This window comes from Saccopteryx leptura, chromosome 2 (assembly GCF_036850995.1).
Source record: "Saccopteryx leptura isolate mSacLep1 chromosome 2, mSacLep1_pri_phased_curated, whole genome shotgun sequence".
Lineage (NCBI taxonomy): Eukaryota > Metazoa > Chordata > Mammalia > Chiroptera > Emballonuridae > Saccopteryx > Saccopteryx leptura.
The window spans coordinates 338772599-338800342 of record NC_089504.1 but is presented as its reverse complement, the minus strand read 5'-3'; the positions used below and the strand labels follow the sequence as shown (position 1 = coordinate 338800342).

The 27744-nt window shown below is 40.9% G+C and overlaps 1 protein-coding gene and 1 non-coding gene across 4 annotated transcripts in view; both read left to right on the top strand.

The window, feature by feature from the left end:
• MYO1D (myosin ID) overlaps positions 1 to 27744 on the top strand; it is a 372921-nt gene that overhangs the window by 119002 nt on the left and 226175 nt on the right. For all 3 annotated transcript variants that reach the window (XM_066363819.1, XM_066363820.1, XM_066363821.1), the window contains 4 exons: positions 1650 to 1820; positions 6243 to 6313; positions 10385 to 10459; positions 16736 to 16868. In XM_066363819.1, the coding sequence (XP_066219916.1) occupies positions 1650 to 1820; positions 6243 to 6313; positions 10385 to 10459; positions 16736 to 16868 (450 nt within the window). The remainder of the gene's footprint in view (positions 1 to 1649; positions 1821 to 6242; positions 6314 to 10384; positions 10460 to 16735; positions 16869 to 27744) is intronic.
• TRNAT-AGU (transfer RNA threonine (anticodon AGU)) lies at positions 7577 to 7652 on the top strand. The gene has a single exon. It is a non-coding gene; the product is annotated as a tRNA-Thr (tRNA).

Sequence of the window (27744 nt, the reverse complement as noted above, 5' to 3'; positions counted from 1 at the left end):
CAGGGGGCAATGCTCTGCCCATCTGGGGCGTTGCTCTGTTGCAACCAGAGCCATTCTAGTGCCTGAGGCAGAGGCCACAGAGCCATCCTCAGTGCCCGGGCCAACTTTGCTCCAATGGAGCCTTGGCTGCGGGAGGGAAAGAGAGAAACAGAGAGGAAGGAGAGGGGGAGGGGTGGAGAAGCAGATGGGCACTTCTCCTTTGTGCCCTGGCCGGGAATAATGTAGAGTTCTTGCTTTTTGAGTATTTTGAGAATATTTTTTTCCAAAGATGGAAGTAACTTTTCCCCCTAATTAGAAATATAACAAATGCCACAATACAATTAAATATTTGGACCAAGACTTCTCCGTCACTGTACTACTGACTCTTGGAACCATAGAAATCTTTGTTATGAACCCGGCCTGTGCATTGTAGGACGTTTAGCAGCACCCCTGGCCTCTTGCCGCTGGATGCCAGTAAGACTCTTCCAGTCATGACCATTAAAAATGGCAGCAGACATAGGCAAATGTCCCCAGGGGGGCGAACTCACCCTCTCAGTGGTTTGAGAACCACTGATTTAGACAAACCAGAAAAGTATAAAAAATAAAGTAAAAAAAACCCAGTTTGAGACTTTCAGTCAATGGAACACAGAAGAGAACTTGGAATACTAGGCGTGGAACTGAAAACCACAGACAAATAACTGGCATGAATCCTTGATTTTCAATAGCATGAAACAGAAGTGCATGAGACACTTTCACGGCCGATCTTGAGTTTATAGATCCTATAGAAGGTAAAAGAGACCACTTTCGGTGTAGGTACCTCCTAAATGAGACGGAACACTTCAACACCCAAGGTCAGAATGTATGATAACGCGCTTCCCATCTTCACATGAAGTACACCTTGCCTCAGTCAGGCTGAGTGTTCTCCGTGCATGGTAATAGGCTGCTGGGCCTCAGGGTCAACAGATGAAGAAGAGAATTTTTCTATAAACCTGTGTATATTGAAGTTGCTGAAAAACCAGACATTGTAACTTTACTCAGCTCGTGGAAGTAAATTAAAAACTTATTCTTTTATAGATACTTACATTTCAGAATTAAGTTCTTTATGGTATACCCTGAAAATCATCAAAACCCTGTTAAACCCATATATGCTTGTAAACTTTGGGAAACTGGAGGAGATGCTCTTTTGGATTTTAGTCCAGGCCCATTTAACTGAAAATGCAAGTTCTGCTTAATACCTCCACTTCATCAAATTGTATAGCAAATAATGCTTTAAGGTTATTTACTGGCACGTAGTGGAATCTGGGTCTTTTGGTTAATGGCAACCAGATTGGGAGATTGAGAGTATGAAGGTGTAGGGTTAGATGCAGGGTATGGAGACAAGATTAAAACAAGATTAGCGATTAAAATTAAATTAGCGATAGAAGAAACATTGCTTTATCAGTGTTTTTGCTTTGAGCTAGACTCATCTAAGACAAAGTGTTTCATGTTAGAAAGTTAACAAAGAAATTAAAAAATAAGCCCCTGGCAGCATGTGTGCTCATTTGAGTGTTAGACCTCACTGATGTCATTCACGTAGATTCACTGAAACTCCTGGTGCACATGGAGCCATTGGTGTTTCGTGTGTCCTGGTCTCTGTTCCCTTTGTCACTGCTTCTCCGCTTGTCCTACAGATTGACTACTTCAACAATCAGATCATCGTGGACCTTGTGGAGCAACAGCACAAGGGGATCATCTCCATCCTCGATGACGCCTGCATGAACGTGGGCAAAGTCACCGACGAAATGTTCCTCGAAGCACTTAACAATAAATTGGGCAAACACGGACACTTTTCCAGCCGGAAGGTAATATGACTGATGAGAACTTTCTTTTTTGTTCTTTAAAGAGGCAGGGAGAGAGAGACAGAGAGACAGGGCCATCGAGCTGCTCCTGTATGTGCCCTGACCAGGGATCGAATCAGCAACCTCTGCACAGGACAATGTTCCAACCAACCAAGCTAGCTAGGGCTTAATTTTTTATTTATTGATTAATTTTTAGAGAGACAGAGAGAAGAAAGGAAAGAGGGGGGGAGGGGGAAGGGAAGCATCATTTGTTGTTCCATTCAGTCGTGTATTCTTTGGTTGCTTCCCATGTGTGACCTGGCCAGGAATCAAACCCACAACCTTGTTATTTTGGGACGATGCTCTTAACCAAATGAGCTAACCGGCCAGGGTGAACTTCCTCTTTTTTTTCATCCAGAAGATTGTCCTTATTGTTTGATGCACTTAAATGACTTTATATGTTGGGTTCCAAGAATGTCCACTCAAGGAAGAAAGGCCATAAACATCCATTAAATGATTTATTGCTATGGATAAATTCTGCCTTCTCTGGTTTATAGGATGACAAGATTGATAAAGCTCATAATATCCAGGAGAGGGAGCTCTAAACTACTCAGTTTACTAGAAACAGAAAAAATGAACAAGATGCCTTAAAAAGCATGATGTCATTTATAACCAATAGGTACAGAGTCCTTGTTCGTGTGCTAGAATTTTGCTCCTGCATCTGATAACTCTGGCACTGAAAATAGCTTTTGTCCTTGGACTTTTTACTGTAACTCTCAGTTACAAAATGTTGTATGTATGCTATGCCAGACTATGTGACTTTCTTAAAAACACAGACTCTAGCTGTAATTCTAATTGCTACAAAGAAACCTATTCCTTAAAAATGCATGGATATCCTTTTAATTTCCCATTTTTTCACATTCTAAAAATGTTATCAGCAGATCACAGTCCTGAATATTGGTGGCAGTTGTGGTTATCAGACCTTGCATATTGTGTGCCATGAGTATCTGTACTGGAGGGGTACACCATTGTCCCCAAGTGTTTCCACAAATATAGGCTTGACTAGCAACCATAAGCTAAAAGAAAACAATCCCTTCACTTTCTTAAAAAATGAGCAGACATTTCTGCTTCTCAGTAATTTGTGTAAATCTGTGTGTGACGCACTGCCATTTTTCAGCATACATAAATCGATTCTCTACTTTGAAATTATATAATCAGAATAAGAAGACTCCACAGTTAACTAGATAAGCACAAACTGTCAAGATAGAGATTACTGGCTGATATTTATTTTAGGACAGTTTATTTCTAAAACAGTCTCCTTGGTCTGTTACTGAGGATTTATAGCCCTGCTACAAGTTGGCTTTCGGACTACAGTCTGATCTTGGACATTAGGGTTCTGGTTAGAGGTCTCCCTTTAGTGGTTCCCTACTTACAATGGAAATACTAAGTACCTCTCTTTTTTCAGGTATAAGACTGGTGCTAGGGACAGAGCAGTGAGCAAAGTTAGTAGAAGCTAAATACTTTAGAATGATGCTTTTAGAGACAGCATGATTACATGGGCAAATGTCCTGTTTTTGAGGGATAGATTTAAAATGTCCTTTATAACCACAGTTCAGGTTTTGGAGACTCACCTGAAATTGTGCCTACCAGGTGATAATCAGTGTTTGTCAAATTTGAATTGGTCACAATCATACCAAATAAATCTTACAGAATATTGAATTAAAACATTTAAGACTCTACTTCATTTAAATAAATAACTAGGATTCTCACAAGAAATCACCTCATTTTGATATGTTTCACCTTGGCCATATATGCACCTGAATTAAATTTGTCAGCCAAGTAGTTTGAAATACAATCTCTCTCTCTTTTTAAATTTATTGATTTTAGAGAGAGAAGGGAGAGAGAGAAAGAGAGAAACATCTATCTGTTTTTGTATGTGCCATGACCAGGGATTGAACCAGCAACCTCTGTGCTTTGGGACAATGCTCTAACCAACCGAGCTATCTAGCCAGGGCTTGAAATACAATCTTATTCGTGTGTGTGTGTGTGTGTGTGTGTGTGTGTGTGTGTGTGTGTGACAGAGACAGACAGAGAGAAGGACAGATAGGGATAGACAGAGAGGGAGAGAAATGAGAAGCATCAATTCTTCATTGTGGCTCCTTAGTTGTTCATTGATTGCTTTCTCCTATGTGCCTTGACCGGGTGGCTATAGCAAAGCAAGTGACCCCTTGCTTAAGCCAGCAACCTTGGGCTTCAAGCCAGCAACCTTTGGGCTCAAGCCAGCGACCATGGAGTCATGTCTATGATCACACACTCAAGCCAGTGACCCTGCACTCAAGCTGGTGAGCCTGTGCTCAAGCCGGCGACCTCGGGCTTTCAAATTTGGGTTCTCTGCATCCCAGTCCGATGTTCTATCCACTGTGCCACTGCCTGGTCAGGCTACAATCTTATTCTTAAGATGGCAACTGTACATAGTACATTTAAGCAGTTGCTACTGATTTGGTAGGAAATATAAAACAGTAATTAAACTGTAGAGATGGATTTTTTTTCTTTCTTTTTTATTCTTTTTTTTTTCTTTTTAAATGTGGGAGCCCAGGCTTTGCTGACTCTCCGACCAGGTGGCTCCTTTCTTCAGCATCATCTCCCGGACAAGCACTAAGAAGGGGCATTTTAAAGTGTGTTCTTTTCTGGGATTTTTGGCCTAATGAAGGAAAGAAATAAAATAACCAAGCTGTCAGGATATTTTTATCACTGTGAATCTTTCTGTTAAATGATGTTATCCTGTGTGTTAAGCCAAGTCTTATCATTTGCTGTTGGTTATGATTAACTAGAGTTATTGGCATGTTAAATAAGAGGTTTCTCGCTTGGAACATTTATTTAGGTGCTAAATTGTTTCTTATGCATTAAAATTATGAAGAGGCAGGCAAATGATCCAATAAACCATCAATTTACTATTTAAAGTGTTATTAACATATAAAGTTAAATGACAAATGCATAACTATTATTATTTCTTAAAAAGTAAAGCTTAACACCATCTGTATTTGGATCAGTTAAGACTCTGCAGTATCCAAATGTAAGAATATTTAATTAGTATAGACATCTCTTGGGTCCTTTTCCTTTGGGGGTTTTATAAATAAAAGGGTTTTATAAAAGTGGTTAATAAGAAAAGGAAAGAGGAATCAAATATTTTGGAGAACCCTCTGCACGTTATATGGTCTCCATAGTTTGTTTAACCTTCAAAACAAATCTCTGAGATGTGATTATTAAAGGAGACAGAGCAAGTAGGTAGTTGAGCCAAGACTTGAACCTCAGAAGTCTGACTCTGATTTCTTGTCTGACTCTATTTACTTGTTGGGTTAATAGATTATTCCCTTAACAGTCTAGTTATTGGCGTAAATCCCACCACCTGACTGGGGTTGTTTGTTATCTAACACTGCAACCTGAGTGGTTTTTGTGCATAACTGCACTCAGGGTTTTCTGGGTCCTTAGACATCTGCCATAGGACTTGGAGGGTATCAGGTGACCGTTCACAGGGCAGACAAAGAAGTCCGGGTGCTGCTGTAACAAGGAACATTGCAGAAAGTGGTGGATACTACCAGGGCTATATAAAAACTGCCTTTCCATAAAGTGTTCCTCTTTAGCAAGAGCTTTAGAAGGTTGGTCTCTATGAAATGACATACCTGCGCTGGGGTCCCAGCTTAGCACAAGACAGGAGGGCCAGGCTGTTGTGTGCATAGGAAGCACAGACATTACATTCGGCCCTGAGAATTCTTCCCAGGGCCAGTTACGTGACCTTCTGCCAGTTGCCTAACCTCTTTGAGCCTTAGTTCCCATGTATGAAAAAGAGTACATAGTACTTCCAATAGCAGTTGTGAGGTCTGAATGAGAGGTATGTGCCCACCAGGCATCAGGACCTTGATCTGGCCCTCCTTAAGTGGGACATGGGACAGAAACTGTTTCAGGGTGGGCTGGGCCGCATCAACTGAGAGCCCAGATTTAAGTGCCAGAGACGACAGAAGGCTATTCCCCCCCCCCCCCCTCTCGGGCCCAGACTTCTTTCACTATCTGGCTCTCCCATCCCCTAGGCGCTGTCCTTCTCTGCCTCCAACAAGGGAGAGGAGAAGAGAAAGACCAGAGGAGGATCAGCCACTTCTTACCAGCTTTGGCCTGGAACAGCCTCACCTCACTGCCATTCACCTTCTGTGTCCAGAACTTGGTCATTTGGCCATATTCAACTGCAGGGGCAAGGCTGTGTGGATTTCTGGCGAAAGCTAGCAGTCCTTACCACATAAGCAAAATGTTTCAGTCAAGCCCCACACAGGGTGATTTCATTCATAATGATATCATGATTTGTAACATTATCATCATCTTACATGAAATTGGAATATATTTTTAGGAAAGTGAAAAATGGCTATTTTCAAAATAATCTCCTTCTTGATTTCTTAGCTCTGTGCCTCAGACAAAATCCTGGAGTTTGATCGAGACTTTCGAATCCGACATTACGCAGGTGATGTAGTGTGAGTATCTTACTTTGGTACCTAACATGGTGGTTTTCATGCAACCTCACTTCCACAAATATAACTGGGGAAAAATAAGTTGTTTTCCTCTGCATTTGCATGTTCAGACATTGTATGTATCTTTCACTTAAAAAAAATTGGCACAGGTTCGTTCATTCCCTAATTTTCAAACATTTATTGAGCACACACTGTGTGGCCATGCTCAGATCCTGGCCTAGTTCGCAGTCAGTCAGAATCAGCTAAGGGATAAATAAATCATGGAGGCATGTTAAGAACCGGGATAGAACAATAGATGAGATGGGCCTTTCCCTGAAGAAGCCAACAGTTTGGTGGAGGGCACAAGCAGATACAGGGTACATCAATATAGAGAAGAATGAATGGAAGGGTTTAACTAGAGATGCGTAAGACATATAGAAATACTGAGGAGGAACAATTAACCCAGAGTGAAGAGTATAGAGAAGTCTTGCTGGAGGAATTAATACCCAAACTGAGTCCTAAAAGTAAAAGAAGCTTAATCAGGGCAAAGAACGAGGAAGAGAGGAGGGAGAGCAGAGGGCATTCCAAGCAGAAGAGACAGCGGACTTACGGACCCCGAGATGAGAGTCACCACTGTAGGTGAAGAACTACGAGTGTTTGGGTAACTCTGTGAGTAGAAACTAGTCTTTGTTCACATTACTTTTAAAATACTATTCAAAAAGTAAAATTTGCACAAGCCACATTTTCTAATTATAATAAAGGCGGACACTGATTAGGAAAATATAACTACCTTAGTGTTTTAGTTTCTGGGGGATGCAGTAACAAATTATCTTAAATTCATGGCTTAAAACAAGAGAAATTTATTCTTTTCACAATTTTGGAGGTCAGAAGTTTGAAATCTAGATGTCCACAAGGCCACACTCTGAAGGCTCTGGAAAAGAGCCTTTTCTAGCTTCTGGTGACCACAGGCATTCCTTGGCTTTGGTCCCTCACTCCCATTTCTGCCTCCATGGACACATTGCCTTCTCCTCTTGAGTGTGTCTGTGTTGAAGCTCCTCTGCCTCTACCCCAACACTACACTTTGGTGGTATCTAAGGCCCACCTGGGTAGTACAGTATACACTTCTCTCATGATCCTCCACATAATCATGCCTTTTACCAGAGAAGGTTAACATATACGGGTTCCAGGGAATTTGACGTGGATGTCTTTCAGGAGGGCATTTTCAGCCTGTTATTCCATATTTCCCCATGTATTAGACATACCACTTTTCAAAAAATTTGGGGTCTAGCCCTGGCCGGTTGGCTCAGCGGTAGAGCGTCGGCCTAGTGTGCGGAGGACCCGGGTTCGATTCCCGGCCAGGGCACACAGGAGAAGCGCCCATTTGCTTCTCCACCCCTCCGCCGCACTTTCCTCTCTGTCTCTCTCTTCCCCTCCTGCAGCCAAAGCTCCATTGGAGCAAAGATGGCCTGGGCGCTGGGGATGGCTCTGTGGCCTCTGCCTCAGGCGCTAGAGTGGCTCTGGTCGCAACATGGCGACGCCCAGGATGGGCAGAGCATCGCCCCCTGGTGGGCAGAGTGTTGCCCCTGGTGGGCGTGCCGGGTGGATCCCGGTCGGGCGCATGCGGAAGTCTGTCTGGCTGTCTCTCCCTGTTTACAGCTTCAGAAGAAAAAATGAAAATAAATAAATAAATAAATAAATAAATAAATAAATTTGGGGTCTAAAAATGGTATGTCTTATACAGTGGTTGTAGATTTTTTTACTTGCGTTTCCTGCTTTTTTATGTGGATGAGGAGTTGTATGAATTTTCTGATGAATAAAATTTGAGTTCAATACCTTTATATAATACATTTTTCTTTCAAATTTCGGACCCCAAACTTAAGGTGCGTCTTGTATGTGGGGAAATACAGTACTTAGTATGCTTTGACTATCCACTGAACACTGCTCCTTGCCTTATTGTTTAAAGAGCTCTCTTGTTCTTTCTCTATTTTTTTACATTAGGAATTCTGTTCATATTCATGAAACCCATTATAGGAAGAGATGAAACAACAAAAAAGGCAATTGATGATCTCTAAATGCTGAAAAGACATTGGAGAAGTTTTAATAGCCATTCCTGATTTAAATTAAAACTCGAGAATCATATCATATGGCTCAAAATTGTCACCCCATCTGTCAAATTAGCCATTAGTGCTCGTATGGCACCATTTCCCACTTTTTCTGGTCCTGCTCCCGGGTTCCGCAGTACTGGAGGGGGCGGGTCCAGCACCATGCACGTATCCCCCACTTCCCACTGAAAGCCCCGGCCTCCCTTACAGGGTACTTCCATCCGGCTCAAAGTGGCATGCAAGCAGAGCTGGGTGGAGGCCCCTAGGCCAGCGCTTCTGTTTTACTGTTGAAGAAACTCATGCAGAGTGTGTAAAATTTGTACCCAAGGTCACACAGCACGTTTGTGGAAGACTATGTCATAGCTGAGACGATGACTACATCAGTGCCTCAGCCTTCCCGTTGCTCCTGAAGCCCTCCTGTCCTTTTCTAGGTTCTTACTGGGTGTCTTCTGTGTGCACAGCACTTTATAAAGTGTGGTCCCTGTCCAGGAAGAGCTTCCCATGTAAGATGCACACATACATATATGGTTGTGCGTGTGTATTTACTTATACACATAAATTTGTGTTGTATCTGCATAAATAACATTTATGTCCACACATTTACATACATACATCGATACAGTAAAAGATGGTCTAAAATCACCGCCATATGCATTGTCAGACTTCAGAACAAGGAAATGATGTAATACTACTGCAGTGTGTGATAAAACCAGGAAGGCTGGTGCCGCCTTGGGTCCTTGGATGCAGTCTTTGGATGCTAGAAATTATTTTTTATAGGAAAAAGTGGGAAGGGTGCTAAAAATATTCAGGGAATAGCAATAGGCCCATTTGACTGGAGTATATCCTTTTTAAAGCATAGGAAAAATAGGTTGAGATCAAATCATAATGAGTCTTGAAGGCCAAAAATAAGGACTTTCAAGTTTCAATTTTGTCGATTAGACAATAGATTTAGTCAGGTGACTTCAAGGGTTCAGTCAAAAATGACTTGAAAGTATTAGGAAGATTAGGAAGGGGAAGGCGAGGGAATAATTTTGAACCTAGTGACCTTAAACTGCCCGAGGGCAGCTTAGCCTGAAGGAACTTTCTTGCTTAGCTAAGTAGGTGAGGCTGAAACATTGGCAAGGGGTCCGGGTTAGAGATCTGAGAACTGTGTACGTTGATGTGATTATCAAAGAAGACATATTGACAAGTGAGAACACAGAGCTGGAAGGGGCAGCTGGCTGCGTCTAGATCGAGTTCCGGTTTGCCCAGCCTCCCAGCGTCTGTCCTCATCACCCGAATCCTCCGTTACTTTTATACCCCCACCCTGAGTTTTTCCACCCGGAGTCCATGCCAGTCACTGCAGCAGAGCAGCTCCCATTCCCACCTTTCTCACCAGCTGCTGGACTTTCCAGACCTTACTTACCTCCCTTCCTCCAAACCATCAATACTGGCCTTCTTGTTTTCTGTCGATAACGCCGTGCATGTGCCCGCTCCGTCCCTTCGTTTAATCTGCTTCCCTGTGTGATCCGCCTCCCTCTCTCTCCTCTGCTTATCCAACTCTTACCATTCTTTGCAGTTCTCCTTGGATTCTCTTATCCCACCCTGAACACCCTGAGCAAACCTTAGGCAAACCACCTGCCCTCCCTGCGGATGAGACTGTTAGCTCCCGTGTGTTGCTGTCTTGCTTTTATCTTAGGAGAGCTGGATGAGAAATACAGCTGTCTGTACTTTAAGTCATCTTCTCAAGGTAAGCACTAAGCCAGTAGAAAGTGCTCGTAACTGTAATCGTGGTGATAAGGTTTGCTCTCCTTTTAAGGAATAGACACAATAGCCCCTCTATGTAGTAGGTAAAAATTTGATATCCCTTAACACGGAACATGAGGGCAAAGTCAGCTTTATAGATTGCTTGCATAATTAACAGTGGAAGGGTATGTAGATTTCTAGAAAAGCTTCATGTGTCTCCTGTTTGGTGAGTAATGCACTTTTTTCTGTGTTGTTTTTCCTCTATTAGCTATTCTGTCACCGGTTTTATTGACAAAAATAAAGACACTTTATTTCAAGATTTCAAGCGCCTCATGTATAACAGGTAGGATTAAATTTCATTATCTTTATATTAAGCTCTTTAGCACATATTGAACAGTATATATGCACATGATTATTTTTATATGACAGTTTTAAGATTTTTCTGGTAAATTTTCTAGTTCAGTTGATTGTACTTAATGAAATTTTATGATGATAAAAATCTGTAAACCTAGGACAGGGACCTTCTACTCAGATGAGTTTCCCTGCCTTCCCTCAGGTTGCCTCCATTTCTCTGTTCACTGCTGCCATCCCTCTGCCCCCCCCCCAGCAGTGTACTCAGGAGTCCCCACTAGGCCAGTGGCAAACGGAGGGTGTCAGATAACCTCTGGCCCAGCTGAAGACGTTACACACTCAGAGTCCCCCTGTCGTGTCTTTGCCACCGACAACGGGAGCACTCTAACATCAGAGCGTCATCCGGCATTAGTGATGATGGTCCCAAGTGGACAGAATAACCTCACAATCCGAGGATATGTGACAAAGCTGTGGCAAAGGAAAACCGAGCGGAGCTTAGCAAGTTCACGCCCAGCATGAAACGCTGGAAAGAAGGCCCACAAAGGACAAGAGATTCTTAACCAGCTGCTGCTTTTGGAATGGAGCACTGGAGTCACACATGTATCGAGTCTCCTCAGGCAGTTCGGTCAGTAGATCATGAAAAATGCATTGAGCGCTTCTGGGCCATGCGTTCTCCCATGCTCTGGAATACAGCTGTGAATGAAGTTTAGACAAAGTCCCTACCCTCCTGGACCTTCTATTCCAGCAGAGGAGACAGTAACAAGAAAACAACGGACTTTCAGGCAGTGACAAGGCCATTGTGGCTTAGGAATAAAAAAGAGGGATGGGGTGAGTGATAAGGAATGAAGTTAGGTCAACAGGACCAGGGCTGTGAAGGGTCTGAGAGCTAAGGTAAGGAAGAGTTTTGAAGGAAGCCACTGGAGTCAGCGACACACCATGACTGATATGTTAAATCACTAGGACTCCTTGCAAAGCACATATTATTAAGAGTGAGAGTAAAAACGGGAAGACCAGTTAGGAGTCTCATTGAGTCATCCAGACTTAGACGACTGAGACTTGGATGGTAGTGACATAGCTGATGAAAAGTGGTCAGAGTGGGTGATATTTGGTAAGTAGAGCCAACAAGATTTTGCTGATGGGATAGGGTGTGTGATGTGAGAGGAAAACAGAAATCAGAGACGGTGCCTGAGCAGTGGGGAGGGGATGCTTGATGTGGGGGAGACAAGAGGAGGAGCTAACTTGGTAGGGAAGTCAAAAATCTTGTTTTGGATAGTTTATGCCAGAGGCGCATGTTGGACAGCCAGTGGAAAATGCCAGATAGGCAATTGCATGTGTGCACCTGGAACTCAGTGTAAAGGTGGGACTAGAGATATAAATCTACTGATAGCATTTAAAGCCATAGACTGGATGAGATGTTAGGGTGAAATCGATTTAAATATAAAAGAGAGCCCTGGCCAGTTGGCTCAGTGGTAGAGCATTGGCGGGCATGTGGATGTCCAGGGTTCAATTCCTGGTTAGGGCACACAAGAGAAACGGCCATCTGCTTCTCTACCCCTTACCCTCACCCCTTCTGCCACTTCCTCAGCATGGCTGGATTGACTCAAGCTAGTTGGCCCAGGGCACTGAGGATGGCTCCATGGCCTCACTCAAGCACTAAAAGTAGCTCAGTTACCAAGCAGCACAGCAATGCCCCAGATGGTCAGAGCATCATCACCCCATAGGGAGCTTGCTGGGTGAATCCCAGTCAGAGCGCATTGAGAGTCTATCTCTGCCTCCCCTGCTCTTACTTAATTAAAAAATAAATAAGATAAAGAATGAAGAGGTCAAAAGAAGAATCCCTGAGACACTCCAAGATTTAGAGTCAAGAAAGAAAGGAAGAACTAGCAGAGGAAGCTGAAAGCATGCCCATGAAAATGTACAGTCTTCTGTCACAGAAGAAAAGCCAAGGAAAAAATGCTTTAGGAAGAAAAAGTTACAAACTGCATCAATAACCTGTCAAAAGCAGAGCACGGAGGGGCCCAGAGTGTGTACCACGGGATTTACTAAGATGCAAGTCAGTGGGACTCCTGACAGCACTGTTCTCAGCAGAGCTGGGAAGACAGTGTGTGATTGAAGAGGGCTCAAGGGGATACACAACATTAGAACTCAGAGAGACGTTGTGTTTAAACAATTCTTTTAAGAAGTTTTGCTATAAAACAGTTCATCTGTGTGGATATTGGTGCCACCAGGAATGCTGATGGAGCTGTCATCACTAGAAAGTCAGAGACATTGAATGTGAGAGAGGATCTTTGTAAGAGCTGGTTGTGGGGAAAGGAGGCTTTTAGAGAGGAGTTTCAGTACTTAATTTATTAGGTAAGAGGCACCCGTTTGCGGGGACAAATGACAGAATCTGGCGTGGCTCTGTATAAGAAATGTCAGAAACTCATAGTGGAAAACTGGCCTTCATTGGCGAGTGGCAATGTCAAAGTTTGTTGTCAGGGGAAGATCGCAGCCGGGCTGTGTATCAAGAGACTGCCCAAGGAGGTGTGTGTTATCATCGTGAATTTGCCATGGCCCAGAGGTTCAGCTCCCGGAGAACAGCGCCACCTTCCAGTGGTGGAGTTACGTAATCCCAAACTCATGGGACAAATGTAGAAATGAAGCAGCCTGTGGATTTGTTTCCAGAGAAAAATCTCACTCACAGTCATGTGGAATGGAATGCTTGCGTTGGTACAACAAACTTCTTTTTCCTACTGGAAAACCGACTAAGGAAGTCAAATAGTGAGAATGCTAGTTTATCAATCGACAGTGAAAAACATTACCCATAAAATCCAGAATGCTTCATTGCTTGGTAAGCATCAAATCAGAAAAGAAAAAGTTAGATAAAGCCAACAGTTAAAGGCAGCAAGCTAAGATGAATTCATCTCACAACAGGAATGATCTTGCCAAAGGCGTAAAAAGATTAAAAGTCTGTTGACTGCAACTTACTGTATGTCTCCATAATATAGAAGGCCTTGCCAACTGGGTGGGAAGTCTTGAAAATGTTTGAGCTAAAACCATCCTTCTAAATCGTGTTTGGATGGGTTACCTTTGCCTCTGGACACTTCAGTGCTTCCGTGGCTAAACAGCCTCCCAAATTTCAATCCTTTCTTTCTTTGTGTATATTTAAAGAGTAACCCTTGGATCTCTAGTTCTGTAGACCTTCAGAGTGTACATGCATGTTAGTGTGTATGTGTAAATGAAAGGGAGAAGCAAGCAAGCAGGTGGCGTGCCAGATACACAGACTTTACCCATCACTACTGTCTTGTTAACCAAATAAGTTCTGCCTGATCTCTTATACATATTGGGTTTCTTTTTAAGGACAGGTTTCCTTTCATTCATTCATTCACTCATTCATTCATTTATTTGAGCTATCAGTAGCAATGCTTTATTTTATTTTTTAATGTATTTTTATTTTTTAATTTTATTTTCCCATTACAGTTTACAGTCAGTAATATTTTGCATTAGTTTCAGGTGTGCAGCATATAGGTTCGATAAATACATACATACAGGTTCAATACTTACAGGTTTGCTAATCATATACTTGACAAAGTGTTCCACCTGAAATTTCCACCTGGCCCCATACATACGTATTACAGTATTACTGACTGTATTTCCTATGCTGTACTTTACATCCCTGTGACTATTTTGTAACTACCAATTTGTATTTCTTAATTCCTCACCTTTTTCACCTAGCCCCCAACCACCCTCTCTTCTGGCAAACCATCAAGTCTGTTCCCTGTATCTGTGAGTCTGAATCAATTTTGTTTGTTCATTTATTTTATTCTTTAGATTGCACATATAAGTGAAATCATGTGGTATTTGCCTTTCCCCATCTGACTTATATCACTTAGCATAATACCCTCTAGGTCCATCCATGCTGTCACAAGCTAGGTGTCAAGACCATTTCATTCTTTTTCATGGCCGAGTAGTATTCCGTTGTGTAATTGTACCACAGCTTTTTTAATTCACTTGTCTATTGATGGTACTTGGATTGCTTTCATATCTTGGCTGTTGTAAATAATACTGCAATGAACATAGGGGTGCATATATTCTTTTAAATTAGCGTTTTAGGTTTCTTTAGATATATTCCCAGAAGTGGAATCACTGGGTCATAAGGCAGTTCCATTTTTAATTTTTTGAGGATCCTCCATACTGCTTTCCACAGTGGCTGCACCAGTCTGCATTCCCACCAACAGTACACAGGAGTCCCCAAAAAGGGTTCCTTTAAATGTTTGAAAACTATTTTGTTAATATTGTATTCATGCCTTAGTGCCTTAAAAGTTATTTCTCTTGGCCCTGGCCGGTTGGCTCAGTGGTAGAGCGTCGGCGTGGTGTGTAGGAGTCCCGGGTTCGATTCCCGGCCAGGGCACACAGGAGAAGTGCCCATCTGCTTCTCCACCCCTGCCCCTCTCCTTCCTCTCTGTCTCTCTCTTCCCCTCCCGCAGCCAAGGCTCCATTGGAGCAAAGTTTCCCTGGGCACTGAGGATGGCTCTGTAGCCTCTGCCTCAGGTGCTAGAATGGCTCTGATTGCGGCAGAGCGATGCCCCAAGATAGGCAGAGCATCGCCCCCTGGTGGGCATGCCGGGTGGATCCCAGTCGGGCGCATGTGGGAGTCTGTCTGACTGCCTCCCCGTTTCCAAGTTCAGAAAAATACAAAAAAAATAAATTAATTAAAAGAAAAAGTTATTTCTCTTTAAATTGATTGCATGTGTCTATTTTGATTCATTATGTATCAATTCTATTGTTTAACAGTACAATAATGATAAAATAATAATAATAAATGTCTTATTTCCTTCATTTTCAACACTACTCCCCTTTCATTTACAAAGTAGTACAAGAAATAGTCTCTAAAAATGGCCAACAGAGAGTAAGGAGGAATTTAGGGTAGAAACTGCTTAGACTAAAAGCCAGTGATTTTGCATCAGAATTTTCAAAGTACACATGCCCTGCTTTCAGGAAATGGTATTTAGTAGATGTTAAGAAGACATTCCTGCTCTGTGTGCACTAAACGTTGAAAATCCATTAACTTAAATTCTCTTTCTGATAAAGATTAGGGAAGAAAAGCTAAGAAAAAACAATATACATTTATGTGGTTTTTATTGACACATGTATCATTAGAAAATTGTGAAATAAAACTGAAAGTAAAAAACTGAGTCCATACGCCCCAGATCATTGCATTAGTTTACAGCCACTTCCGATGGTGGTTGGCACTGCCTGCTGGTAGCGGTGAGGGCTGGGAGTGTGGCTCTGTCTGCGTTCACAGACCTAGCAAGTCTTCACCTCACCATTTATATTCTTTATTCTTTTGTCACTGATTCTGGCATTTCGCAACAGTAATTAATATATTTTGAGTCTCTATACACAGAAATGTACTAGGTTTTTGGGAAACCAACGTTTTCTCAACGTTATACCAGGGGAAAAAGATTGGGCAAAATGATGGCAGTAGCTAACACAATTAGCAAAAAATGTGCCTGCTAATTCTTTTCTCAACCCCCCTCCCCCAATTGAAAGAAAAGAAATCTGACAGGAGAAAGATTTCCAGGAAGCAAGCAACGTTTCAGGTTTCAATTTCTTCAAAATCAAAAGCACCCAAAATAGACCACATGTTTTTTAAAATATCTCCACAGAGCCAAATAATGAATGCATAATTTTTAGCATGAAAACTGGCCTGAAGTACACTTCAAAAACTGGATTGGAGCAGCCTTAGTGCCACATCCATAACATCATGACTGCCAGTACTACCTATAAATGTGCTTATAAATTCAACTGCAGTCAAGGGGTTTACTAGAAGACAATGTGAAAATAACTATCTAACATTTCTATCTGTATTTTGCAGTGTTGCCAATTTTGTATGAGTATTTGTTTTGATCAGAAGATACTTTCACGTCCATGTGTTCTACCATCGAGAATTGTTTTCCTACGAGTGGTTTGCCCTCATTCTTATAACTACCACCAACACCCTTTGTTTTATGAACCTGTTGTAAGACCCAGGGTAACTATTTGAGAGTCCTAGGAGATAATAATGTGGATGTCACCTTCAAGAAGTTTAAAGAGGTGTTTTTTTTTAATGTAGTATAGTTTGGACACATCTTTCAGCATAATTTTCCAGATGGAATTGTTTTTCCAATTAGGAGTTGGACTGCAGTCCACTTGTGCCTCCCAGAGTCCAGTTCAGCAAGCCTGCTCAGCAGATCTTTTACAGCCCATTTGAATTTAACATGTGAATTGCTCGTTCTTTGTTTCCCAGTTCAAATCCTGTGCTGAAGAACATGTGGCCCGAAGGCAAACTGAGCATCACAGAGGTGACCAAGCGACCCCTGACCGCTGCCACCTTATTTAAGAATTCCATGATTGCTTTAGTAGACAACCTGGCATCAAAGGTAATTATTGTCTTTTCTAAATACCCATGTTAATTCATGGGTTCCCTCTTGCTATATGTTATAGAGACTGTATGTATGGTTTGCTTTGTAGGTAATTATATTAAGTCAGATGGAAGAATATATATTTAAAGTGAAAGTTATGGAATTTTTATTCTTGGGTTATTTATTTGTTTTTTTGGGGGGGTTTTGGTAATTAGAGTAAGTCAAATTGAAGACTATGTATTTAAAGTTAATGTTATGATAGAATTTTTATTCTGATTTTTAGGTAGTTATAGTAAGTCAAATTGAAGAAGATATATTTAAAGTGAATGCTAAAATAGAATTTTTTATTTTTTTGTTGTTAATGTGGCTGGGTGAAATAGTTGTTTGTGTCCCAGATAAAAATTTTTTATAAATTCAGGCTTTTTATCCTACTGTTGTCAGAGGAAAAGTCTTAGTAAGAAATCTAATATCTATATAACCATAAATTATGGCATATGCCTTACAAAAAATGAACTTTATGTCTGTGCTGACAATAAGGCTGGCTTAAGAACAATCTTGAATTAAATTATAACATGCCATCTATATATCCTATCTAAATACAAAGTGACTAGATAGAGTTTTAAAATGGAGTTTGACTTACTTATCATATTGTCCTTAGTTGTTTTAAATGGTTGAAATGAAAAGACGGGTTATTGACAGTGTGTCAGCTTTTTACTGTTCCTTTGACATCTAATCCTGTTTGATAACTTTAGTCTGGTGCATTTTGTTTTTTTTAAAGAACAGACTTTTACTCTTAACTGCTGCTGCTGACAAGTTTGATAAATTAGGCAGCATTTTGGAACTCATTATTTTTTGTTCCTTTATTGTTACCTTTCTCTTTTGGTGCTTTTCCTGTGTATTTTCTTCTCATTATTATCTTTAAAATAATTTTTAAAAAACACCCAGCTTTCTCTCTTAAGAATTTATATGGTTTCTGGTTGCTTCACTGTGACTGGATTAGGCAGATGTCACAAGAGCGTCTGTTCAGTAGCTGTCTAGTTCTTCCATCAGGATGCTGAGGCCTCAGGTGACAGCGAGTTAGCACTGTTTGTTGGTTTGCACGCTCAGACCTCCAGAAAAGGCGGGGTACGGACACCAGAAGCAAAGACTAGACTTCGTTGGGACTCGTCCCCTTGTCTCTCAGCTTCTCTGCCTGTCAGCTTCAGCCCGCCTCACCCAGCAGGAGGCACGCGTCCCTAATGGGAAGGCACGTCACACTAGAAATAGAGCCAAACACAGAATTTTATAAAATATATATTTATAAAATATATCATTTATAAATACTGTGTATACTGTTTATAAAATATATTAGATTTATTAGGTATAAAAGCATCACTTTTCTAAAATTGGTAGTTAAATGTGCATTTTTTTAAAAATAAAAATACTAGAACCATCTATAGTTTCTATATAGGGATTACATTCGGTTGCTAATAAAAGAGACTTCATCCTTAACCAACCCCTCCCCCAGCAAGTTCGTAGCTTAAACTTGAGGGACCTTGGCCCTGGCCGGTTGGCTCAGCGGTAGAGCATTGGCCTGGCGTGCGGGGGACCCGGGTTTGATTCCCGGCCAGGGCACATAGGAGAGGCACCCATTTGCTTCTCCACCCCCCCTCCTCTCTGTCTCTCTTCCCCTCCCGCAGCCAAGGCTCCATTGGAGCAAAGATGGCCCGGGCACTGGGGATGGCTCCTTGGCCTCTGCCCCAGGCGGCAGAGCGACGCCCCGGAGGGGCAGAGCATCACCCCCTGGTGGGCGTGCCGGGTGGATCCCGGTCGGGCGCATGCGGGAGTCTGTCTGACTGTCTCTCCCCATTTCCAGCTTCAGAAAAATACAAAAAAAATAAAAATAAAACAAAACAAAACAAAAAAAAACTTGAGGGACCTTTATTTCTCCCTCCTGTAAGGGAAGTAGAGAAGAAAGTATGGCAGGACTGGTAGAGCGGCTCTAGGGTCATTAGGGACCAGGTTCCTCCTGTCTTTCTGCCCTGCAGTCCTGTACCTGTCATGTACCCGCCTGGTCTGAGCGGGCAGGGAGCTTCTTCCTCCTACCAACACTTCCCGGAAGTCTCAGGCTGCACTTCAGCGGCAACTCATCTGTTATACCTCGTTGCCAGGGAAGCTGGGAAGTGCATTTTTATTCTAGTCAGCAGTGTACACCCAGCTAGAAATAAATATTCTGTGTTAAAATGGGAAAGAGAAACTGGATATGAGGTAGGCAACAAGCCTAAAAGTCTTTGCTATAGCTTCCTATCTGCATGTTTATGGAGGTGGGGGCATGAGGGAGAGAGCAGGGATAGGTTAAAGAATATAGACAACAGAAAGCGGGAAGATGGTGGGACAGAAACAAAAGGGAAATGTTGATTACATTTAGAAAATACAGTAGTGCAATAGAAGTAATTCTAAATAATTGGTATTTGCCATCAATATAAATAGAAAAAGCAGACTACATAGATAGTTGGAAAATCTACCTGTAGGACATACCTAATTAACATTATGCAGGAAGATTACAAGCAAAGAGGTAAAAATATATTAAGTTCTTCTCCCCCACCCCCACGGAAAAAGAAACTGGTTAAAAGCAATGTTAATGTGAGAAAATATAGAACTTACGGGCGGAAAAGGTATTAACACAAATAAAGAGACTAATAATAAAAAAGAAAATGCCCAAGACAGTAAAGCCATTTTGAGCTAGGTACCTAATTACATAGCCATGATAATACCAGGAACTCTATAAAGCAAAAGTACCTGAAAATTTTTAAAGGAAAAATTGACAAGTACACAACCATAGTGGGATCTTTTAAACCAGATGTACCAGAAACTGATAGATCAAGCAGACAAAAACCTTAATAAGAATGCAGAAGCTTTGAAAACCAGATTTAAACTTTTATCTAATAGATCAAAATTACTCTGTACCCAGGGCACAGGAAATATATATTCAAGTATACGTGGAACATTTGCAAGAATTGACCACAGGCTATATCACAAAGGAAGTCTTAACCATTTTAAGAAATGTATATACATATACACTCTCCATCCTCAGCAAATAAAAAAAAAATCAGCATTAAAAAATTTTTTAGCCTGACCAGGTGGTGGCGCAGTGGATAGAACTTTGGACTGGGATGCGGAGGACCCAGGTTCGAAACCCCAAGGTCGCCAGCTTGAGCACGGGCTCATCTGGTTTGAGCAAGGCTCACCAGCTTGAGCTCAAGGTCACTGGCTCGAACAAGGGGTCACTCTGTCTGCTGTAGCACCCCCTGGTCAAGGCACATATGAGAAAGCAATCACTGAACAACTAAGGTGCCGCAATGAAGAACTGATGCTTCTCATCTCTTCCCCTTCCTGTCTGTTTGTCCCTGTCTGTCTCTCTCTCTCTGTCTCTAAAAAAAAATAAAAATAAAAATTTAATGTGCTTAGGTACTTAATGCTCTCTTAAATAATTCAGGCCAAAGAGGAAATCACAGTGGAAATTACAAAATATCTCGAACTACATGACAAAGAATTTTTCAGAATTTGCAGGAAACTGCTAAAGTGGTCTACTTGTTACACCTAAAAAAAACAAAAACCAAGGAAGATGGAAAGGAAAGGATTTAAGTTTTCAAGAAGCCAGAATAGCAACTCCAGAGAAAATGTACAAAAGAAAATAAATTTTAATAGCAAAAGTTTAAAGTAATGGAAAGATTAAAAATGTGATCAAATAGACAAATCTTTAATGAAACTCATTTTCAAAAGAAGAAAACAATATTATGAATGAGAAAAGGATACAACTTCAGATGTTACAGAGATTTTAAAAAGCATCAGACTATTATTATAAGCAATTGTATGCCAATGAATTTGCAAAATTTGTTTTTTAGAAAAATATATTACCAAAATTAACTCAAGAAGAAACAGAAAGCCTGAATATTAAAGATTCTAAATCACTAATCAGAAGTCTGCCTTCCCCCAACTCTGCCAAGCACATCAGCCCTGGACGGTTTTACAGACCCTTCAAGGGGCCAGTAATCCCTCTCGTATATCAACTGTTTCGGAGGATGGGAAGAAGAAAGGTCACCATCTGACTCATTTTGTGAGATTTATATTGCCTTAGTACATGTTAATATTAGAAAATAAAATCAGAGACCAGTCTCATCTAGGAACATAGACATAAAGATCTTAAAAATGCCTGACCTGTGGTGGCGCAGTGGATAAATCGTAGACCTGGAAATGCTGAGGTTGCCGGTTCGAAACCCTGGGCTTGCCTGGTCAAGGCACATATGGGAGTTGATGCTTCCAGCCCCCCCCCCCTCTGTCTCTCTCTCTCTCCCTCTCTCTCCTCTCTAAAATGAATAAATAAAAATTAAAAAAAAAAAAAAAAAAAAGATCTTAAAAGTGTGAGTATTGCATTTTCTGGCAACATGATATGCTAAGTGCCCACTAAAACTCTGAAAACAACTAAAATGTTAGGTAAATTATAAAAACCAACTTTTTGAATCCAGCCCTGAATGTACAAGAAAGCAAGGAAGATGCAGGGCAGGGGCTGAGGGAAGGCAGAAATTAGCTGAGTAAAAGGGGGAAAAAATCAGAGCACTAAAGTTGCCTGTCCCCTTGGGGTGCTTGTTGAAGTAGGTGACTGTGAGTATAGTGATTTAAAGCCAGAAGTGAAGCCTAGGGCCTGCCCAAAGCAAGATGTTCAATAAGAGATTATGTATGTACACATGCATACATGCATGCGTGTGCATGCGCGCACACACACGGTGGTAAATCTCCAGAGGGCTGCCTCCTCAAAGGATTACATCTAGAGTAAACTAGAAATAATTCCTCATTATCTAAAAGGAAAACTGCCTGTCTTGGTCCTTGGCAATGATCCAAGAGGAGGTAGGTGAACATCTCATGAAAATGTATCCTTATAAGCTAGCTTTTATGAGGTTCCCAGTCCAAATTTGCACTACCTGGGTAGCCTGAAAGAGTTAAAGCCAACAATTCAGCCTAAAGTGGTCCAGGTCTGGTGTTGCCCCCAGGCATCTGATAGAAGCAAGCATAGTTGTTGTTGTTATTTTTTCCTTGAGAAACTCACCTTCATACCAGACCTTAAAGGTAAGATAAAGCTATAACAGAAATAAGATTTCACAGTAGAGAATCATTTACACACATGAAACAAGATGCCATATGTGAGAATCAGACTAAATAACAGATTTATACTCAGGAAACTACTTACACTGGAAGGATCAGAAACAGACTATAAGAATGTTTAATATGTTTCAAGAAATGAAAGGTCTAAAAATATGAGAAAGAGCAAGTATAACTAGGCAGTTAATAGACATAAACACTAAATAAAATTAAAAACTCAATGGATACATCGTATTAGACAAAGCTGAAGAGAGAATATTGAAATTAAAGAATTGAAGAAATTATCTAGAATACTCAATGAGACCAAGAGATGAAACGGTAAGAGACATGGAAGATGAAATGAAAAGATCTGATGATATGCTTCTAATCAGAGGGATACAAGGAGAGGGGAAAATGGACAGAGCAGTATTTGAAGATATGTGCTGAGACTTGCAAGAACAATGAAAGATATCTAGAGAGTCAGGAAGTACGCTGTATCCCAAGCTGGGAGAATTAAATCTGCGTCTAGGCACCTCATGAAACCCAGAACATCAAAGACAAAGAAATACCTTAAAAGCAGATTAACTTCAAAGCAATAACAGGCTGAGAAAAAATAACTGTAAACCAAAATTCTATCCCAGGAATGTATTTTTCTAGAACAAAGACTTTCTTATAAAGTTAGAACCATACTAAAGGAAATTCTAAAGGCAGGAGAAAGAGTATACTAAATGAAAATCTGAAATGCAAAAAAAGAAACAAGAAATTGGTAAATATGTAGGTGTATATAACTAAACTGACTCTGCAAAGTAATATTTTATTGGATTACAAATATACATTAGAATTAAATAGCACAACAATACTGTATAGATAAGAAGGGTGGATGACTATAATTCAAGTATTTAATGTCCTTGGTTGCTCAGGAAAAGGATAAAAATATTGCTTTCCTTATAACTCTGATGTTACAAATACATGTTAAATTTTCTAGTGTAGTCATTAAAAGAATAGTAATGAAATTATAACTTCCAAACTAGTAGAGAGCGAGGAAGGCCAGAATGAGAAAAAATAATGAGTCCTAAAAGCGTGGGAAAGAGGAGACAAAAAAATATAGGAAAGCTAGGACAAGTAAAATGATAGGAATAAATCTAAATATATTGCAAATTATATTGAATGTAAATGGGTAAAAATTGTCAAATCAGATAAAATAAAAATAATATAGGTAATTGCAATTTACTAATGGTATCTTCTCATAACAGAAAAGTTGAAGGTTTAAGTTAAAAAAAAAGTCACATCAGACAAACTCTGACAGTCCGGGGTCACTTTAATCCAATTCCGAGGCCTGAGTGGTTCAGCAACAGCGGCCATCCCCTGAAGGTCCAGCTTGTTTTCCATTCCCTTTCAACTCCCAGGTTTAGCTATTCGGGATTCCAGACCAGCACTCAGTCCCTCGCCCGTGGTCTCGTTCTCCAGCTTTTCATCTCCTGGCCCCACAGGCGCAGGAGTCACGCTCAGCCTCATGGCTGCCTCTTCCACTTTTGTAATTTAACTTTTATGAGGCACAGAATTTGTCAAATTTAGGATTTATTAGGCTCAGTCTGAGAGTGAGAGACGAGATGGCATTTATAAATTGAGACAGAATGCTGATTAAATGTAGAGAAAGTATTTCCACTAGACTCCTTATCTGGAGATTTTTATATTACTAAACAGGATGAAGGGTCCTTCTCCTACGCCTTAGTTGGTCATTAATGTCTAAGTCAGCCTTACCACTTCCTGTGCATAACCTGACAATACTATATATAGTAAAATTCCGTTCAACTGGTTTCTGTTTAGTATAGTTACTTGTACTACTCAGTTGATACCTTATATTAGATTGCTTAGCCCACATGATTATATAAATAATTGAGTTCAAAATGTTTCACACTATAATTTTTTTTGGACCCCAGGGTCATTTAGAAGTCTATTTCTTAATTTCCGAACATATAAGATTTTCTAATAATCTCTTTGCTCTTGATTTCTAGCTTAATCTCATTTAGTCAGAAGATATACTCTATGACTGTAGTCCTCATGCACCTGAAACCTTTATACTTTTGTTAACCAGTATCACCCCAATAAATTCAATAAAAAGAAGAAAAATTAAATAGATATAAAAATAATTTGCATTTAATATTCTATACATATAGTTCTTTAGGTGACGTTTGCTAATCATATTGTTCAATCTTTCCGCACTCTTACTGATTTCTTTGTTTTGTCAAAGCTGAAAATGTGATAAAATTTGTAACTTTGAATTTGCTCTCCTTGTTGTACCTTCAATTTTTGCTTTAAATAGTGTAAGAATTGATTAGGCTTGTTCAAGTTAGAATAGTTATTTTTTCCTAGTGTTTGAGTCATTTATCATTGTGAAATGTCTATTTCTGTATTGCTTTTTTTGCTTACAGTCAGCTATGCATGAATAAAATGGTATACCAGCTTTTCTTTTGGCCAGGGTTTGCATGGCTATGTTTACCCTTTTACTTCAATTTTTTGGTATTCTTATGTTTTAAATATGTCTCTAATAAATGGTACATAGTTTTGGTTTTTAATTGATTGTAACGATCTTTGTTCACTCACCCTTAATGAAGTTCCTGTATTTTGCATTTAAATCAGTCATCATGGTAGTTCTTTCTATTTGACTCTTCTATATTTTTTATTTTTTTCTATTAAGTGAGAGGCGAGGAGGCAGAGAGACAGACTCCCACATGCACCCTGACTGAGATCCACCTGGCAAACCCCCTACTGGGCAATGCTCTGCCCATCTAGGGCCACTACTCTGCTTGCTCAGCAACCAAGCTATTAAAGCAAGGCCATAGAGCCATCCTCAGAGCCCGGAGCCAACTTGCTCAAACCATTTGAGCCATGGCTGCGGGAAGGGAAGATAGAGAATGGGGAGGGGTGGAGCAACAGATGGTCACTTCTCCTGTGTGCCCTGACCAGGAATTGAACCCAGGACATCCACAGGCTGGCCAAGGCTCTACTGCTGAGCCAACTGGCCTGGGCTATAGTTCTTTTCTTTCCTTTCTAATTTTTTGATTGATTATTGTAGCAAAAGGTGAACAAAATTCTGTTCCTTCCACTTGACAGCTAAACCTCGGTTAAATTTCTAGCTCTGTTCCTTTGTCAACCTACTAAGATGTCTATCAACTATATTACTAAGCAACATCACTTAATGACAACAATTACCCCTGTTGATAAATTGCATCTGTACTGGGAGAACTATAAATGTCTGGTGGGGATGACATATAATACTTTGGGTTTCCTGAGTACAGTGACTCATGTATTAGACATGTCCCTTTCAAGGACCCTGGAAGCTATGCCTTTAAAGTTGTTTTAAGAGATATCAGCTTCTATCGGGCATAAGGCTTTTAAACCAAGGGCACTTCCCTTGCCCGCCTGGTGTGGCTCTCATTTCCTTGAACCCAAGCTGTCACGTGACTACTGTGTGGACTGCTGCAAGGACCCTGACAGTACCTACTTACAGGCCATGTTCTTGTCCTGAGTAGACTTGTGCCAAGTGGGGCCTGCATCTTTTAAGTCAGCATGTTTAGTGAAACCTAAGGTGACACCCTTTCCAGGGCCCCCAACCCCTGCCACTCAGTGTTGCATTACTTTTATTATTCTCTTTATTGTTTTGGGATACACTATTATATTGTTTTGGTGGTAACTTGAATTATATCATTCATGAATATAAAAATCTAATATTATTTATTACTTTTACCTCCTTCCTGGACAGTGCAAGTTCCAGAAAGCATTTTAATTGTTTGTCTTCCTCCCAACTTATTTGCTATTTTGGTTGTGTATTTTAACTATATAATTTTAAGCTAGTAAGATGATATCATCTTCATTATTACTACTACATATAGTCAATATTTGTTTATATTTACTCAGTAATCATTTCTTTTTCCCTCTTTCTGCATCACTGACATTCGTCTTGAGACCATTTTTCTTCTGAACTTCATCCTATTTTGAGATCTGATGCGGTCAAATTCTGACTTTTTGTTTGTTTATTTACCTGAAAAAAAATATTTTTTTTTTGTATTTTTCTGAAGCTGGAAACGGGGAGAGACAGTCAGACAGACTCCCGCATGCGCCCGACGGGGATCCACCCGACACGCCCACCAGGGGGCGACGCTCTGCCCACCAGGGGGCGATGCTCTGCCCCTCCGGGGTGTCGCTCTGTTGCGACCAGAGCCACTCTAGCACCTGGGGCAGAGGCCAAGGAGCCATCCCCAGCACCCGGGCCATCTTTGCTCCAATGGAGCCTCGGCTGTGGGAGTGGAAGAGAGAGACAGAGAGGAAGGAGAAGGGGAGGGGTGGAGAAGCAGATGGGCGCTTCTCCTGTGTGCCCTGGCCGGGAATCAAACCCGGGACTTCTGCACGCCAGGCCGACGCTCTACCACTGAGCCAACCAGCCAGGGCCCCTGAAAATATTTTATACTGTTTTCATTCTTGAATAATATTCTTGCTGGGTATAAAATTTAGGCTGGCAGTTCCTTTTAGCACTTCAAAATTAATATTTGTTATTCTTCTGGATTCCATTGTTTCTTTTGAGAAGTCAGCTGTCAGTCTATGTGTTGCACCTCAAGGTAATTAGTCTGCTTTCCTCTAGCTGCTTTTCTTTGGTTTTCAGAAATTTTACCATGATGTACCTAGTTGTAGATTTTTAAAAATCCTGCTTGGAGTTTGTAGTATTTATTCAATTTGTAACACCTTGATTTTTTTAAAATCAGTTTTGGAAATTTCCTGGCTATTAGCTCTTCTGATATCACCTCTGCCCTGTCTCTCCTTCAGGACTATAGTTACTACATCTTCTCTGCCTCTTGACTTCCCTTTTTTTTGTTTTCCTTTTTTTTTTTTTTTTTTTGTATTTTTCTGAAGTTGGAAATGGGGAGGCAGTCAGACAGACTCCCGCATGTGCCCAACCGGGATCCACCCGGCATGCCCACCAGGGGGCGACGCTCTGCCCATCTGGGGCGTTGCTCTATTGCAACCAGGGCCATTATAGCACCTGAGGCAGAGGCCATGGAGCCATTCTCAGCGCCCGGGCCAACTTTGCTCCAATGGAGCCTCGGCTGTGGGGGGGGGGGGGTGAGACAGAGGAAGGAGAGCGGGAGGGATAGAGAAGCAGATGGGTGCTTCTCCTGTGTGCCCTGGCCGGGAATTGAACCCGGGACTCCTGCACGCCAGGCCGATGCTCTACCACTGAGCCAATCGGCCAGGGCCTTGTTTTCCATATTTTTGATGCTTCATGTTTCATTCTACAAAATTTTTTCTCACCTTCCAGTTCACTATTTTTTTCTTCAGCTATTTCTCATCTACTCTTGTACTGATCTGCTGAGTTCTTAAGTTCCATTATTGTATTTTTAGTCCTAGGTTTTCCATCTTGGTGTTCTTTTTTTAAAAAGTTTCTTATTCTCTGAAAAAAAATCTCAGTATTGTCTTGTCATCTTGAGCATGGTAAGCATAGTGATTTTAATATCTTTATCTGGTAAGTCCAGTATCTGGTTCCCAGTAGTTCTGTTTATTTTGTGTGTTGTTTTACAATTTTGTGCTGTCTTGGTTACTTATGTGTCTGGCTAATTTTTATTTTGTTCCAAACATTTTATTTACCTAATTGTTTTAAGAAATAAGTAGAGCCCCAAGTTTATATAATTTTTCTCCAAGGAAGATTTGCCTTTGCTACTTTTAGGCACCTAAGAGCACTAGTATTCCAAATAAGCTATTTTAATTTTAAGGAGTGAAGTCATTC